The 17,674-nt window shown below is 35.4% G+C and overlaps 1 protein-coding gene and 1 pseudogene across 1 annotated transcript; both read left to right on the top strand.

Moving 5' to 3' along the window:
- The first annotated feature begins 1,255 nt into the window (after window positions 1-1,255).
- Window positions 1,256-12,829, top strand: LOC120157046 (annotated as a pseudogene).
- A 3,377-nt stretch (window positions 12,830-16,206) lies between these two features.
- Window positions 16,207-17,336, top strand: LOC120156840 (TATA-binding protein-associated factor 2N-like). Its single transcript, XM_039168094.1, has 4 exons — window positions 16,207-16,301; window positions 16,406-16,789; window positions 16,899-17,023; window positions 17,111-17,336. Exons 2-3 carry the CDS (start codon window positions 16,416-16,418, stop codon window positions 16,987-16,989), a joined length of 465 nt encoding a protein of 154 aa, XP_039024025.1. The 5' UTR covers window positions 16,207-16,301; window positions 16,406-16,415; the 3' UTR covers window positions 16,990-17,023; window positions 17,111-17,336.
- Window positions 17,337-17,674: the final 338 nt, after the last annotated feature.

Here is a 17,674-nt window from a genome sequence, read left to right as displayed (position 1 = left end):
TTCTCCAGCAAATTTCTAATTAATTCCCTTGGATTTCTAAAGAAGCACAAGTAGTAGGCGTATGGAATCCTTATAAATAAGCATGGTCATGTTATTTTTTTTTTGCATTTGTTACCTTTTTTTCTACAACCGTTATCTAACACAAAAAGTAAAAACGTTATTGATATGAATGTTTTTTTTATACATTGCTATGTATGTTTGAACATATCAAAAGTGTGTGTAAATCTAGACATGGGTGAGTAAAATTCAATATGATTTGAAAATCGATCTTTTCAACTCGATTTTAACTCGAAAAGCTCAACTCAACTAAAAAAACTTAAATTCGAGTCTAGTTATAAAATTCAACTCAAATAATAATTTGAATAACTCAATTTTTTAGCAGTTGGTGAATTGGTTTTAAAGTTTGAGTGAGTTCCTCGACTCTAAATGATATATGTATATCACATGTGAAACAAATATGTATTGTATATGGTTATAGTTGAAAGTAAATAATATTATAATATTATAAATATTTACAATTAAATTCAAATAAAAACTCGAACACTTGGTTTGACTATAATTTTATAAAATCGACTCGACTTGAAAATATTTCAAATCAAATTTGAGTTACAAAATAAAACTTGTCAACTTGAATAACTAATTTTTTTTTAACTCAATTCAACTCAACTCGATTCGACTCGATAGAACACTCACCCCAGAACATTACAAAATATAAAAAGTTACGATTTTATACTATTTTTATATACAAAGTTTCCATACAGAAAATATTATTTAAAATAAATTATTGGTCGACTAATAATTATCATGAAGAAAATTAAGCATGAAATCGAAATATTATTTTGAAATACGTCATCAATTGTCATTGATTTTAATAAAATTATTGTAAGCTGTTAATAATTTTAGTTTTTAGGTATATTTATTGTAACTTTTATAGAAATGTTTTCCTCAATATTTTATTTCTGTTCCTTATCTCGTTGGTCATGCAGTTGAATCATACAACTCCCTCGCTTCTTGCATTTCTATTGGTTTTCTCAAAAGCCACATATATGCATCCCTGCATGCATGCATGATGTTCTCCTTAAATGCTACTACTCGTTTTGCCTAACTTCATTGAGTCATTTTACACCTAGCGCCGTCTAGTCTAACGTAATCAAGAGGATATTGGGATACAGGTGACCAGGTGCTACTGTCGTTAACAGAATGTAGTTTAATTATATGATTAATGAATTCTTGTTTCCCCTTCTTTGAACCAGTTATGGAGAAAATAAGAAGTCCATTCAGGGGGATAATCGAAGACCTCAAGGGAAGAAGTGCTTGCTACAAGCAGGATTGGGTCAATGGATTTCACTCAGGATATCGGTATGTTATTGTTTTCAAATTTTGGCACCACTTTTGTGTTCTTTTGATTAACATTTATTCCATTTTGATTCACATTTCGATATATATCGATCAGGATATTAGCTCCAACTACATATATCTTCTTTGCCTCTGCTCTTCCTGTTATTGCCTTTGGGGAGCAACTGAGCCGAGACACAGGTACTCCAGTCAGAATGTTTAATAGACAATATGATCTAGGAAGAAGTTACTGTAATGATAGCCATTTTATTTCAAAGAATATTAAAGCTGGGTATTTTCATGAATAAGCATTAAAAGTTGAGGTTGTGTTTCTTGTTTTCTTAGATGGCTCCCTCAGCCCAGTGGAATCATTGGCTTCTACAGCTATTTGTGGAATCATTCACTCCATTTTAGGTGGGCAGCCTTTGTTGATATTTGTAGTTGCAGAGCCAACGATAATAATGTACACTTATTTGTACAATTTCTGCAAAAAGAGGCCGGAGTTGGGCAAGAAACTCTATTTGGCTTGGGCAGCATGGTAATGGATATAACCACCTTTTCTGTTTCTTATAATTTTATGAGTTTGTTTAATGTTTTCCAAACTTTTTAGTGCATCAGAAATGTTATTGATTGTTTAATTTATTTTCTTTTGTTTTTCTTTCCCAGGGTCTGTATGTGGACAGCTTTTCTGCTCATTATTCTTGCTATATTCAATGCATGCACCATAATCAGTAGATTTACAAGAATCGCTGGAGAGCTTTTTGGCATGTTGATAACTGTTCTTTTCATTCAAGAGGCTATTAAGGTATTGAACGACTTAGGCATCAAATAAAGTGAGGTTTATGATGATAGAATCCTTAGGTTTGACCCTCATGTATAATGATAACTGTTTGGATCATAGGGAGTGGTGAGTTCAAAATTCCCAAAGGTGAAAATCCTAATCTGGAGAAATATCAGTTCCACTGGCTATATACAAATGGCTTGTTGGCAGTCATTTTCTCATTTGGGCTTTTCTTGACTTCTCTAAAGACGAGGAAGGCAAGATCGTGGCGTTATGGAACAGGTATATCAACACACTAACTGTGTCAGACTGATTATTTGGTAGTTTCTCTAAAAAACAAAAACTGTTTTTCAGGTTGGTTTCGAAGTTTTATTGCAGAATATGGAGTTCCCTTAATGGTTCTGTGTTGGACAGCTTTGTCTTACACGATACCAAGCAAAGTTAACTCTGGAATTCCCAGGAGGCTTTTCTGTCCACTTCTTTGGGAACCCGAATCATTGCCTCATTGGACTGTGATAAAGGTAAGTTATGAATCTTTTTCATATACGATTGAATTGTCTTTAAAATCCATAACCTTAAACTTTATCAAATCTCTTATTATAGGATATGGGAAAGGTTCCAATAGTGTACATCTTTGCTGCCATTATACCAGCATTGATGATAGCTGGTCTATACTTCTTCGATCATAATGTTGCTTCACAGTTGACGCAGCAGAAAGAGTTCAACCTTAAAAATCCCTCTGCTTATCATTATGATGTCTTATTGCTAGGAGTTATGGTACTTTAATTGACGCTTCCGACCTATACTCTCTCTCTCTTTATCCTCTTTTCCTTTTTCTTTTAGTAAGTTAATGCTTTCAAAATTATATTTCCAGCAAATTCCAGGCTTAAATAATTCCTTTCAATCATGGTTTCAGACATTGATTTGTGGGTTGCTGGGACTCCCTCCTTCGAATGGGATCCTTCCACAATCTCCTATGCACACCAAGAGCCTTTCAGTTCTCAAGACGCAGGTGGGGTGTACTGTGCAGTACTTTTAGAAACTATTCCCTAAAATCATTATATGATTTTCATTAGCAGGGATTCTTAGATTATATAATCCACAATCTATTGCAGATGATTCGAAAAAAAATGGTAAAACGTGCCAAGGAAAGCATGTTGCAACATGCAAGCAACTCGGAGATCTTTGGGAGAATGCAAGCCATATTCTTAGAAATGGACCGGTCTTCTCCTGTTAAGTATTATTGGTTTTTGTACTGGTTATACCATTTCCTATGTATTATGCATCAAGCAGGCATATTTGATTGAGTGCAACATCATTATATGAATCTTATTGCAGCGTGCAGTTGATAATGAGTTGAGGAACCTGAAAGAGGCAGTAATGAAAAGTGATGGTGCAGACGATGCAAAAGAAAATTTTGATCCTGAGAAAGACATTGCTCCTTATTTGACAGTTAGAGTTAATGAGCAAAGAGTGAGCAACCTGTTGCAGTCACTCCTCGTCGGAATTTCGATGTGTGCTCTACCTGTAATAAAAATGGTACCTACGTCGGTATTATGGGGTTACTTTGCGTACATGGCCATTGATAGCCTCCCAGGGAACCAATTCTGGGAAAGGTTGTTACTACTTTTTGTCACCCCTAGCAGGCGCTACTAGTAAGTCAAATGCAACCTAGAAATATCTTAACTGTGTTTATAAGATGATAGACCCGTATATAAATTGAATTTTAAGGTTGATTTTGTTTATGGTTTTATATGTTTGAACAGAGTTTTTGAAGGTGATCATGCATCATTTATGGAGTCCGTGCCTTTCAAATCCATCTTGATTTTTACAGCGATCCAATTTGGGTATCTTATAATATGTTTTGGGGTAACATGGATACCCATAGCTGGAATATTATTTCCGCTGCCATTCTTCCTTCTCATCGCCATCAGAGAGCACATCTTTCCAAAGCTTTTCCATCCTGAACATCTTCAGGAACTCGACGCTGCCGAGTATGAAGAGATTTCTGGTACACCACGGTGAAGCTTCGATTTAATCAAGGTACTTTTTTTTTTCAAATATATGAAAATCAAACATGCATGAGTCGGAACCATACTGACATCCGGCAACAACTCCCGCGAACAGGAAAAAGAATCATCTAACTCACGCCATGAAGGATCTGAAGATGACTATTATGATGCTGAGATATTAGATGGGATAACAACCAACAGAGGAGAGTTGAAACATAGAAGTAAAAGTCTAAAGGAAGAAAGGGTATATCAGGTATATATATAAAATCTCCCTGCAAATCTTGGGTTTGTGATGTTGTATTGTGTTCCAGATTATGTGTTTATTAATCCTTGTGCTTGAACATAGCCATGGCCGTGGTTTTCAGGTTCAAGAAGGAGAACAAGCAGAGCTCAACAGAAGAAGGATTAGTTTTTAGTGTAACTTGAGCCTGCGATTATGAAGGTTGCTGATTTGTTGCCTTTAGTATAGCTAGTGAATCACCATACAGAAAACTTGAAATTTTTTTATAGAAAAAAATTTAACACTTTCTTGCCAGCCATGAGGACAGTTTGAGAGATGGGAATTACCTTTGGATAAGAATTTCAGCGTCTTTTGTGTTGCTAATTTGTTTACATGAGATTTCTAGAATGGTCCAACAACCAATTATCTCAAGAGATACGTGACCACTTGGCAATGTGCATTTAGCAATCTCATTCTCAAACTTCAATTTATAAACCATTAATAATATATGTTAATACGACAATAGAAACGATGGTAAATAACTAAGAAATAAAACAATTTTTTTTCCTGAAAAAATCTAATTGAAGTATAAGAAAAATTTATTGATATCAGAAATAAAAAATAAAAGATTTACGATTTTGTATTGATTTTACAAAATAATAATAATATAATTTTACTAAAAAGAAATACCTACTGAAAAACCAAATATTTCATGGCATGATTTAAGCGGGAACACCAAAGCCAAGGTCTCCTCAATAATATTGAATTACACATTACTGTCCCCATAATAACATTTACATTTCCACCTTCCAGCGAGACTTCATCGGAAAAGCTACAATGAAAATAACTTGTACCCATCGTTTCTGGTTACATTGATTACGCCATGTCTCTTGCAATGTTATCTTTCCATATATATATATTTACTGCAAACCAGTTAATAAATACCGGTTCCTCATAATCGGTTAATAGAGAGATCACCTCGAGCGATTGCTCAGGAACTTTATTTTTTATTGAATCTATAATCTTTTCAATCGTATTTTTTTACTTTTATAATTGAGATTTTTAATTCTTTAATATCACTTTTTACTTTTATAATTAAAGCTCTTAATTTTTTTAATCCCATTTTTTACTTTTGTAATTGAGACTCCTAAATTGTTTAATTCTATAAAATTTTCATTTTTCCATCATTTTTCTCTCTCGTTAATTTATTTAATTAATACTTAACTGCCCAAGTTCAGAGAATGCTACAGGGAAATAAGACCCCTGTATATTTCAATTTGTTCTTTAATGCGTTTACTTTTTTTAAAAATTAAACTTACATGTTCATAACTGTATGAAACTAGCATTTACATATTACATATTAAATTAAAATATAATTCTAAGGTGTTTTTTAAAATAAAATCAAATTAATGTCAATTTTAAAATAATAAAATATCCAAGAGAGATGTATAAATTCTTTAAAATTAAAACTTAATTACTTAATTTTATTGATATTTATCAAAATTTACTATTGAGGAGTTTATGAGGCTCTTCGAAAGGTGTGAGAGATTGGAGCTAAAATAACGGTGTTTAGAGACAAATAGCAGAGAAACAATGAACCTACTAGAAATAGATTTAAGCGAAGGGAGGCATCCAACGTTGCTACACCATATTGATAACCTGCTGGCAAAGGAATGGATAGTTAAAATAAAATATATCTCTTGAGAGAACAATGTAATTACATATAGACTAATTAAAAACGATTGTGAATTTACATTGAGTTTATATAAGATAATTCAGTTAACAGAGGTGATGATCTCCGATATTCAAATGAATCCACTATGATTGATTAAACTTTGTACACTTCCTAACTTCAATGAAAAAGAATGCCATCAAATCTAATTGAGTTATATTATATGCCAAACACATTTAGTTTGCGCTAGTATGTTAAAGATAATAAAACTATGTAATGTTGATAAATTAATTTTGAAATAAAAAATAGAAAACAAACATACTCACTCAAAAAAGAATCACAGTCTTGGCTCAAAATCAGAACTCAGAATAGCCCAGTAGAAGAGCATCTTTTAGAGCCCTAAAAGCCCAATAAGCTGTCGATTTTTCACTAAAATCTCAGACTGCACTAATCCTTTCTTCTTTCTTTCTGTTATAATCTTTACTCTTATTTTCCTTCCTGCGGCCCTGCTTGTTTTCCCAGGTGAACTTTCTAGGGTTTCTGCCTTCCCCCTTGTTCCCCCCTTTTCCTTAAAAAAAAAACAATGTTTATCCCTTTTAGCTTTAATTTCACTAGACGTGCGTTGGATCTTAAACCTTTTTGTTCACCTTAAGTGTCTCTTCAATTTTTTACTTTTTTCCCCTTCATGTTTGTGCATCTTTAGTTTTCATATGATTTCCATATTTTTCGAGTTCAAGGTTAAGATAATGTTTGCCTAAAGCTTGTATTTTAAGTGTTTCTGCTAATTCTGCTGGGTGTCAGGTTTTCTGCTTGACGCTATTATGATATTATTTTGCTCGCTCTCCTCAATTGCGTTTGTTCTCTTTTATCCTCGAAAGGGTGCCGGTCAATTATCTGTCCTGATCCGGGATTCTGATATTAATTTTGTTTTGCTTTTAAGTCTAGGGTTTAAGTTCAATTGCTTAGATTTTCAACCTGGTCTTAATCATTCGTTTATGTCTTTTTGAGGTCAGTAGGTTTTGAAATGCTACAAGGATGATATAGTTCTAGATGAATATTTACCAATTATCCTAATTCCTAGGTATCTCTGCATTTCCATGCACTTTCACAACCTCGCGGAAGAATACGTAAGCGAACATTAGTTATGATGCATTCCATGTGACTAACGTTTGTAACCGTATATTGACACGTGAGAAATTATTTAGTGGAGACTGAAGAGTTTAGGAATGCTTCATTGATTACTGTCGTTCTACTTAATTTAACATGAGATGAAATTGAAATTTAATCTACTGATTCTAACTGCTCATTGTTTGATCAGGTTGTAGGTTATGCTAGTGTGAATTGTGATTCTAGTGAACAAAGATGGCGAAGAAGAAGAATCCTTTAGTTTTTATGGATGTGTCAATAGATGGTGATCCTTTTGAAAGGATGACTTTTGAGGTATTGTGAAACAACCAATGCAAGCAATCAAGAGTTCACATTTTTTAATATATTTTGTTGTTCGCCACTTTTGTTTTATCTTGAATAGTAGTGCGTTTTGTTTTATTTTTCCTTTTAAATTATCATTTTCACGTACTAATCAGTTTTCTTTGATTTTCAGCTCTTTCCTGATATTGCTCCCAAGACTGCAGAAAATTTCCGTGCCCTTTGTACAGGTGATTAAGTAAAAAAAATTCCATTCCCCCACATTTACATTCTTTTATGACACTTCATGAATAGCTTTTTCATCTGTAAATTTTATTAAGAATAATTCATCATTGTAATCTTTGTTGTTTTTTATTTATCTCCCCCTTCTTTCTTTTTTCAAGAAGCATTTGGTGGTTAGGGTCTAGAGAGTTCCTTGGTTGTAATTATTTACTGTATATTTGCTCATATATTTTTATTTTTTTTATGGCTTATTTATCTAGTTTGTCTTGACTTACAGGGGAAAAGGGTATTGGATCCAAAACTGGAAAACCGTTGCACTACAAGGGCTCCTTTTTCCATCGTGTCATTAAAGGTTCCATGGCTCAGGTTTGTTTTCGTATCTTAATCTAAACTGGGTTTTCTCTAGTTGTTTTCTTGTTGAACGTGGCTTAGAAGTGGTATGTCTTTTTGTCAGTTACTATTGTTTATGCTGTAGGAAATTGGGCTGATGGTCACATCTTCTTTTCATGTGATGTAGTTTTAAGGTTGTACGTACCAAGTTGTTGATCATCAAAATTTTACTAAAATATGTTGTGTCGAGCCCAGGTTTTTACTCATTAATATCTTTTACCGTAGTTGCTGACTGACATTTTATGTTTTGTGCAGGGAGGTGATTTCGTTAGAAGAGATGGTATGTATTCCTTGAAGACTCATTTTTTACTTTTTTTTTATAGATGTTAATTGGCTTTACATATGATCACTTTGAGGGTTACCCTCTAAATTACTACCCGTTGAAGTTGCTTTTGAAATACACCTGAGTTTTCAAATGTACATTTTTCAGGAACTAGCGGAGAAAGCATATATGATGGGAAGTTTCCAGGTGAGTGGCCTCATGCTTTTTGTGTTATGCGCATGCTATTGTTCATAATACTGTGTGATCATGTAAACTAAGTATATTCTCATTTGTGGACACTATGAAAGTGCTTAGACGTGCTAATGCATGTAGTCTTGTACTCTAAAATAGTAGTAAAATAGCCAATTTTTATTTTCACATAAAATTATAATATTATACTGCTAATGCATCTGCATTTCACCTATAAATCTCAAACCCTTATTTCCAATTTAGAATGTTGTTGCTATCTAATATGGAATTCATCCATTTCTTGTGGAGTTAAGTTGAAGTATGGTGGTATGCGTTCTTTGTACTTTGAAAAACAATATGCAGAGTAGGTACATTCCTTAGCTCTAGAATTGGATGTAATTATTGCCTATATTGTTACCAGAGTGCAATATGCATTTTCCTAATTTCTGCACAAGCTTTCTTTTATATTGAGATTGTATTTTTTGGTTCTTTTTGATAGAGCACATGCATTTTTAATCTCTGCTCAAGTTTTGTTTTTCAGTATCAATGCCATTATGCCAGTTCCATTGTATTTTTCTTGATTATCTGGAGTTCTTCCCTGAGATTTCTAGGACATGATAGCTACGTCTTTTAAGGATTGTATTAAATACAAAAAAAAAAGAATTATTCTGTTCTACAAACAATTCATTTAGAATTTGGCGGAAGGTCTCTACTTTTTAATTGTTAATAATTGATTGGTGACAAGCGTTGATTTGAACACTTGTGCAGATGAACCACCCCGGCTAAAGCATGATGGCCCTGGTCTTCTATCTATGGCAATTTCTGATCGTGACACTGTTGGTTCACAATTTGCTATTACCTTCAAGGCTAACCATAATATTGACAGGTAGTTTTGTATATTTATTCTGTCCACCCTTCCGAATATGTGATTTGTTCAGTCCAAGTGTGATTCAGTTTTGGATCGTGAGTTTGTCTTACTTGTGGCATGTGTCAGAAAGTATGTAGTTTTTGGAAAGCTTGTTCAAGGAAATGAAGTGCTGAAGAAAATTGAAAATGTTGGTGATGAAGAAGGAATGCCAACAGTAACAGTGAAAATAGTTAATTGTGGTGAAGTCAGTGAAGGTAAAGGTTGTTTTGCCTCCCTTGGAGAATTGGCTTTCTTAAGATGGGATATTATGATTTAATTTAGGCTACACTTACCAATTTTGCATGGGATGATGCATGAGGCTTGACCCTTGTCAGTTGCTAATTTGCCTTCCCATCTTTTTTGTTATTTGCAGAGAAAAGGAAAAATAAGGTGAAAACCGGAAAAGATGCTTCTGATGTTGTCAATTATGAAGCAAGAAGGAAAGGGAAGCATAAGAAATCTTCAAGAGACAGACGGAAGAGGAGGAGAAGATATTATTCATCTGATTCAGAGAGTTCTTCAGATTCTGAGTCAGAATCATCAGATTCTGATAGTGATTCTGACTCATATCTGTCATCATCCTCTGAGTCTAACATTAATTCTTCTAGTGATGACAGACGCAAAAAGAGGAAGAGATCTTATAAACGAGAAAAATATAGGCATGGAAAAAGAAGAGATAGACGACGTGACAAAAAGAGGAAAAGGCATGATAAGATATCAAAACGCAGATCAAAAAGGTTTTATGGTTATCCTTTTATCCTTCTTATACATGTCTTGTCATCTAGCAAATTACCAGTTAATTCTGCGCATGCTTAGCGGAGCTTTGTGCTTTTTCATCTGTCTAAAGGATCATATCTTTTGTAAATGTAATTGAAACTTTTTTGCCCCCTGGTTCTTATACTGTTTCTGTTGCCTCCCATTCATTACCTAAGGAGTTTTTAAAATACTGGAATATTTCTTCACTAATAATACCAGTTGCATATGCAAGTCAATGACGTACATGCATAATAATGATGAGTATGATACACAAGTGATTTGACATGTGCATATTTCCAATTCTGAGTTCAGCTGGTTAAATCAGTTGTCCTCATTGAAGTAGTCCCCCCATGTGTGTTTTTCTTGCATATTTGGTGAAAGTATCATTTTCTCACTTGTAATAGTTGACAGGGTTTTCTTTAAATCTATCTTTCTGCGATTGTCCTGAAACGTTTTTCAGTGTGGGAAAAACTATGAGATAATGCTTCAGAGCCATGGAAGAGCTAATTAGCTTTGTTAAATTTCTTATATAACTTGAATTATTTTATTCTCTTTGGTATAGGGCTACGGATAGTCTTACTGATAATGACAGTGAGAGTAAAACTGATAGTAGCACTGATAATAATGCTGATACTCGAGGAAAAGTTCAGAAGGATAAAGACCTTTATAAGAAAAGTGGTAAGGGTTGGAGTTATTTCATTTTCTCTTTTTTCTTTTTTTATGTGTGTGTGTGTGTGTGTGGAGTGACTGCTTTTATTGAGTTCATGTTTTCATAATTTGTTTGTGTTATTTAAGGTTTTTCGTCTGTTACCATACTATTAATGGGGTTATCTTCAATATGCAGCTGGGACTCGATCCCCCTCAGCTGTAGAGAAAGAAATTCGACAGGGAAATAGGGAAGAGGCTGATTTGCATGTAAAGGAGCATGAAGCTCCCAAGGAAAATGGGGAGCGACGGAGTAATGGCAATGAAAAAGATGCTAAATCTGACAGAAGTGCAGGGAGGCAACCTGATGTTGTAGATGATCATCCAAGCAAATCTAGGTCTAGTTTCCATTCTCAGTTATTCTTTATACTTACCGGTTCTTCCCAATCTGGTATTTCATTAATAGTTGATGAGCAGGAGCCGAAGCATGAGTCCTAAGAGGACCATTAGTAAGAGTATGAGTGTTAGTCCCAGGAGACCAAGCTGCAGCCCAAGTCCTAGCCCAAAGCGAAGTGTGAGCAGGAGTCCCCCACGTTTTCCAGAAAGAAATGGAAGTGGAAATGCTGTTAGAAGCCTCAGCAAAAGCCCTTTGAGGGTTAGAAAGAGTAGAAGCATCAGTAGGAGTCCAGTGAGAGCACATTCTCAAAGAAGTATTAGTAGGAGCCCTAAAAGGTCCCGGTCCCAAAGAAGCCCAAGTAGGAGCCCTCCCAGATCATCAGCAGGAGCACGCTCTCAGAGAAGCGTCAGCAGAAGTCCTGTAAGATCTTCGAGGAGAACCATCAGCAGAAGTCCTGTAAGATCTTTGAGGCGAAGCATCAGCAGAAGTCCTTTAAGATCCTTTCATAGAAGCAAAAGTAGGAGCTCAGGCAGGGCTCCTCCTAGGAGAAGCCCAAACAGAAGTCCGTTGAGGGAAACCAGTAGGGAGTATCGCCGTAACTATTCAAGGAGTCCCACCCCGGTACGAAGGGTAAGGTCCCCTCCTGCTGAACGAGGTCAAAGTTTATCAAGAAGTGTTTCACCCGATGCATCACCTAAGCGCATCAGAAGGGGCCGGGGTTTCAGTGAGCGCTTCTCCTATGCACGGAGATACAGAACCCCCTCCCCAGATCGTTCCCCTGTGAGGTCCTATCGTTACAGTGGTAGATTTGAGCATGAGAGGTACTCATGCTGCCTCTTTTAAATTTTCTTACCCTTTTTTTCACCTACAACTATAGTATATTTTAACAACGGGGTTTTGCTCCAAGAGGTATTCACCAACAACTTCATTATATTCTAGGTACTCAAGTTACAGGAGGTATTCACCTTGGCGTTATAGAAGCCCTCCAAGAGGAGTTCCTTCAAGGTCTGATAGGCCATTATTTTTCTGGAAGTCATTAATGGTTTGCTTATTCGCCTTCCTTTTAAAAACATGCTTTGCAGGTTCAGAGGCAGAAGAAGCAGGACACGAAGTCCATCTGTACCACCTAGCCCTCGGTATCGTAATCGTCGATATAGCCGTAGCCCTAATCGCAGTCGAAGCCCTGTTCGCAGCCGCTCTCCAGTTGATGCAACCAGATCTCGTGCCTCTCCAAGGGCTGGGAGGCGAAGGTCCCCTTCTCAGAGCAGGAGCCGATCTGAATCAAGGTCCTCATTGGACTCTCAGTCTCCGAAGCAGGGAAGCAAAGCAAGGTCGAGGTCATCTTCTGGAAGTCCAGATGGTAAAAAGGGCCTGGTTTCTTATGATGATGGCTCGCCTGACTCAGGAAGGTGAAAAGGGGTTTTTATTTCAGTCTTTGATGAGCTGTTCTTCTCTTCCTGCACTGCACTATGTAGTTTTACCAAACTGTTGTTTCTAGTTTGTTGCGTCTTTGCCAGAGGTTGTGTTCAGTAACTAAATATCCGATTTTAGCATTTTTCACTCACTTGGCTTGCGTTTTGGATATTTTATGAATAATTAGTCTCCGGATTATGATATTTAGGTGTTGGATTCTTGTTACATTGTTGGTGCCATCATCCTCGATAGTTTTAATATAGTTGCGTTTAATATATCCGAAACTTTTTCTTAAAAACTGTGAAATGAGACTGGTAATTGATCGGAAATTAGTGATGCGTTTATTAATTTACTTTTGGTGCCATTAATAGTGTATTGAACTAAAGTGGGTGAGTGTATTTAACATTATATGTTTGACATTTTACTATTATGAACTAAGAAATTGTCGAAACAATTCTTAAAAAACTCAAGCCCAGAGGTTTTTCCAATGTTGTTCGCATTGTTCTCATCTACTTATCGTCCTTTCTTCTACAACATGTTGAACATTCATCTTGTAGATGGCCTGTTTAGAAACATCTGTTACCATTTCCAGAACTTAATTCAAACCATGTCTACGGTTAAGCTTCGTGATACCATTCTTGAATGTCTGTTTGAAGCACAATCAGATTCTCAGGAGCTCCGGTAAGAAGCACTACAAACCCTAGCTTCTATTACCAGAGTCAGTCCATAAAACAGGACTTTAGTAGCTCAAACAAGTGGAGCAATCTATGTCCTCCTTACCCTCAGCAAATCCTCCTCTCCTCTCATCCAAACTCTTTAACCTCTCTTTAAACCCAAATCTTAAACAATCTCTTGCAGACCTGGAAACCATCAATCATCACAACTCCATAATCTTCTCCTCAGCCTCCCCACCTGAGGCCACCAAGTTAGCCTCTTCCCTCGTCTGCAGCCTCACCATGCTTGACAAAAACAAGGCCATATTCGGGATCGCCGGGACTATCCCGTTGTTGGTCCATGCAGTTTCAGACCCACGTAATCCGGCAGCATTTTCTGCTTAGTTCTTTAGCCGAGCTGGTGCAGTTCCATGGTAACTGCCCCCTAGATGTTCGTGCCAGAACCGTCCCGGTGTTGATCAAAGTGGTGAAAAACACTGACGGAGAAGACCTTTCCGGGTCTTCCCTAGCTGTTCTGGAACTTCTTTCTAGGTTCGATGAAGAGTTGAATGCTTTGAAAAAAAACGGACCATGTTGTTAGTTCGATGGTGGAGGTGATGAAAGGAAGGAGCATGATTTGAAGCTTTGAAATACTTGTTCGACTGTTTGAGGAAAGCGAGGCCTGCATTGTCGATGCTTTGAAGCTTCCGGAGTTCTTAACAGTGTTAGCTGATATCTCTGTCAGAGGATCCGCGAGAGCTCGAGAGAAGGCTTCTCTTTTGCTGAAGAAGACGACGACGGAGGCTAATTTGGATTCCTACAGTACTGACGGAAGCCACATGTTATTCTAATGGTAATAACAATAATGAAATTAGCCGAGGCTTAATTCTATAATTTTTGTTGAACTTTTATCACTATTTCTTTTACTACAAAACCTCACCATTTGCATATTTGATGATATTTCTAATCTACAATTTAAGTATAATTCTTTATAATTAAATCATTCACAATAAGAATATGACACCCCCGAATTCAAAACATCAAATTAGTCAACAAAACGACTCTATTCATATTTCTAATATATTTGCACCCGATTATTTATTTCTTAAATTATGACATATTTCTATATTTACGGCACCGTAACTTTTGAGGGTTTTTTTTTAATTAAATCTAATCATGATCCTATCTAGAGGAGATAAAAAGGGAGACTCTAAGAAAAAGAACGAGAGTACTTCTAGTGAGTCTATAATCATAACCTAAGGTAATATAAGAAAACAAAAACGAGCAGTTTAATGGACAGATTAAATCATAATATACATATGGATTAAATTATGACATATTTCAACATTTATGGAAGTTATAAAATAGGGATTAATATCATATTTATTCAATCTCTAGAAAAGTTATAACATGTGTAATCATCTTATTAGACTAAATAAAATTATTTTTTAAAAAAACATATAAATTGTTGATGCAGAGTAAAAAAACCATGTAAAAAAATTAATGTCAACATCATTATTAATCTTTTAACGATCGGTGATCAAAATAAAAATTAAAAGAAACAACAATAAAAATTTTGTTAAAATAAATAGTTTAGCGACCAAAGTATAAAAGAACTAATAGATTAGTTACTATGGTATAATCTACACTTATTATTAATATGGCTTGGAGGATGGGTTGATGATGCATGGAAGCATTTCCCAAAGCATTTATTTTTGCTTTTTAAAACTTTCTTTACTCATTCCCCAATAAATTGTGGGAATTAGTTCATCTCTCTCTTCCTGTTTTTATTTTTATTTATAATTGTGGGAATTAATTTGTGTTTATGGGGGAAAAGGGCAATAAAGGTGAAAAAAGCCGTATGAAATGAAGAGAAAAGATGGTCAAAATTTGAACCTCCAAGACTTCTTTCCCATCGTTCAGCTTCCATCTCTCTTTGTCCAAACCCTACCATTTTCTATCTTCTCTTTAATCTTCAACCAATGCGTTCTCCTTTAATATCATCTTGTGGCCTAAGATTTAAATGGTGATTGTGCTTGTATTTTTTATCGTGTTATGTTTATTAAGATTGTAGACATAACGGACGTTATTGCATCATTGTACGTGTCTTTGATTAATTTTTTTTTAAAATTTGAATAATCTATTATAAAATATAATAATTGGATTTAACAAGCGCTGCCCAAGATTTGGAACCAAATTTTGCGGTGCGTGGGTTATGTCGAAAATAGCAGTTTAGGCATTATAACTCACCATTTGTGTGTGTATATATATATATTTGGGTATTTGATTCGGTTGAGTAATCTAAATTGAATACAAAAATTTTATTATGAAAATAACATTTTTATTCTAACTTATTTCATTCAAAACTCTAAGATTTGAAATTTAAATATTATTTAACAAATCTAACATCCCATTATATTAGATCAATTCATAATTAATATATATTTTTTGTTTGTTAATCAAATGTAAATTAATATTTGATGTTATATAGACTTTAATATATTTGTCCTAATATAAAGATTAATATAATTGTATATATAAAATTTGTATCCGCACTGGTTGTACTGGTAAGAGAAATAAAATGAAAGGAGAAATTCAATCTTAATTTATGAGGGAGTGAGAAATTTTATAAGTTGGGAGTAGAAAGGGGAAAACATGCAGAGAGAAGGGTAAATAAGGAAGTAAATAAAGATGAGATTATGAAATTGCATGTGCTCATGTACTCGCCACTCATTTACATGCAACTAGAAGCTCTAAAAAGGAGTTGAAATTGCAACTTTTTCTTCCCCCTTTGGAATCTAATTTCAAATTTCCTTTCATCTCTTTTTCCAATTTTAGTTATTTGTGATTCCATTGTTCAAGGAAATTAAAGTGACATAAAAAAGAAAACCCTAAGCCCTTCCTACTTCCTCAATCCGCCCGGTTCTCAAAGTCTGATCCTCTATATAAATACCCAAACCCCCTTATTAAATTAAACCCACAACTTTGCTTACAGCATCCCATTTTCTCCTGCTTTCTCAGGGTCTGCAACTCTCTGCATTTTTAGTTTGGGGTACTATTTTCCATGCTTCATTATGGAGTTAATGCATGCATGGCTGATTATGTTTTGTTTTAACTATGTTGTAGAGGAGGAAATATGAACAGGCCAGGAGACTGGAATTGCAGGTCGTGCCAACACCTCAACTTCCAAAGGAGGGATTCCTGCCAGCGCTGTGGAGAACCGAGACCCAGTGGCGACAGAGGCGAATATGGAAGTTTCGGTGGTAGCAGGAGCGGCTCATCGTTCGGGTTCACTGGACCCGATGTTAGGCCTGGTGACTGGTATTGCACTGTGGGCAACTGCGGGGCTCACAACTTCGCTAGCAGATCAAACTGCTTCAAATGTGGTGCAGCCAAAGATGAATCGTCTGGTGGATTTGAAGGTGACATCCCACGTACGAGGGGTTATGGCTTTGGCAGTGGCAGCTCTAGTCGCTCTAACTGGAAATCTGGAGACTGGATTTGCACCAGGTTCATTTCATTGATTGATTGACCCAATATATATATACACACGTCTACCGCATTACATTAAATTAAACGTTAGAATTGATGAACATTTGTTGATATGCTTGAACATAAGGTCGGGCTGCAACGAGCACAACTTTGCCAGCAGGATGGAATGTTTCAGATGCAATGCACCAAGGGACTCCACCCACAAATCTTCATACTAGCTAGTGATTAATAAAATGAAATCTTCATTTTTGGGTATACTCTTTTTTTTCTTCTTTTATTTTTACAGACAAGTTTGTGATAATTAAGACATTGTCTCTAAATAAATGAGTCTGGTTTCAGGTACTGGTGCAGTCCCAGGAGAGAGATCGATGAGACAAGGCCATCCCAGATGTTGCTTTCTGTCTGTCTTTCTTCGTTTAGTTTGTTTGTTTGTTTATGTTAGATGTTTAGATCAATCATGTTTGAAAGACTTGGGTTGAAGTACTTAAGCTAAAATCAAAGTATATAGAGCATGCATGTAATTGATGTGATGGTATTTATATCAGTGTCTTTTATCTTCCCTTTCTCTTTGATAAGACTGCTTTTTGTGTGTTTGAAAATGGTCCAAGGAACATTTGATCATTGTGACTTCAAAAATCAGCATATTGCTCACTTCTGCAAAGGCAAAGCAAAGTTAAAGAGGGTTATTCTTGGACCACAATAGGGATCTTTTGTTAAAACCTATGCAAGAAAAAATAATATCTGTAGTGATTGAGCCTTTTATTGGCACCTAAAAACCAAGACTGAAATCCTAATATTGCCATCTTCATCCCTTATATTGTAAAACGTACCAGAAAATGTCATGCATCTCAAATCTTCAACAAAAAAAATTAAGATAGTGATTACAATGTAGTATTTGTTCAA

This window comes from Hibiscus syriacus, unplaced genomic scaffold, assembly GCF_006381635.1.
Source record: "Hibiscus syriacus cultivar Baekdansim isolate YM2019G1 unplaced genomic scaffold, ASM638163v2 tig00111238_pilon, whole genome shotgun sequence".
NCBI classification, from domain to species: domain Eukaryota; kingdom Viridiplantae; phylum Streptophyta; class Magnoliopsida; order Malvales; family Malvaceae; genus Hibiscus; species Hibiscus syriacus.
The sequence above is the reverse complement of the archived record's forward strand: the minus strand, read 5'-3'. Positions and strand labels throughout refer to the sequence as shown.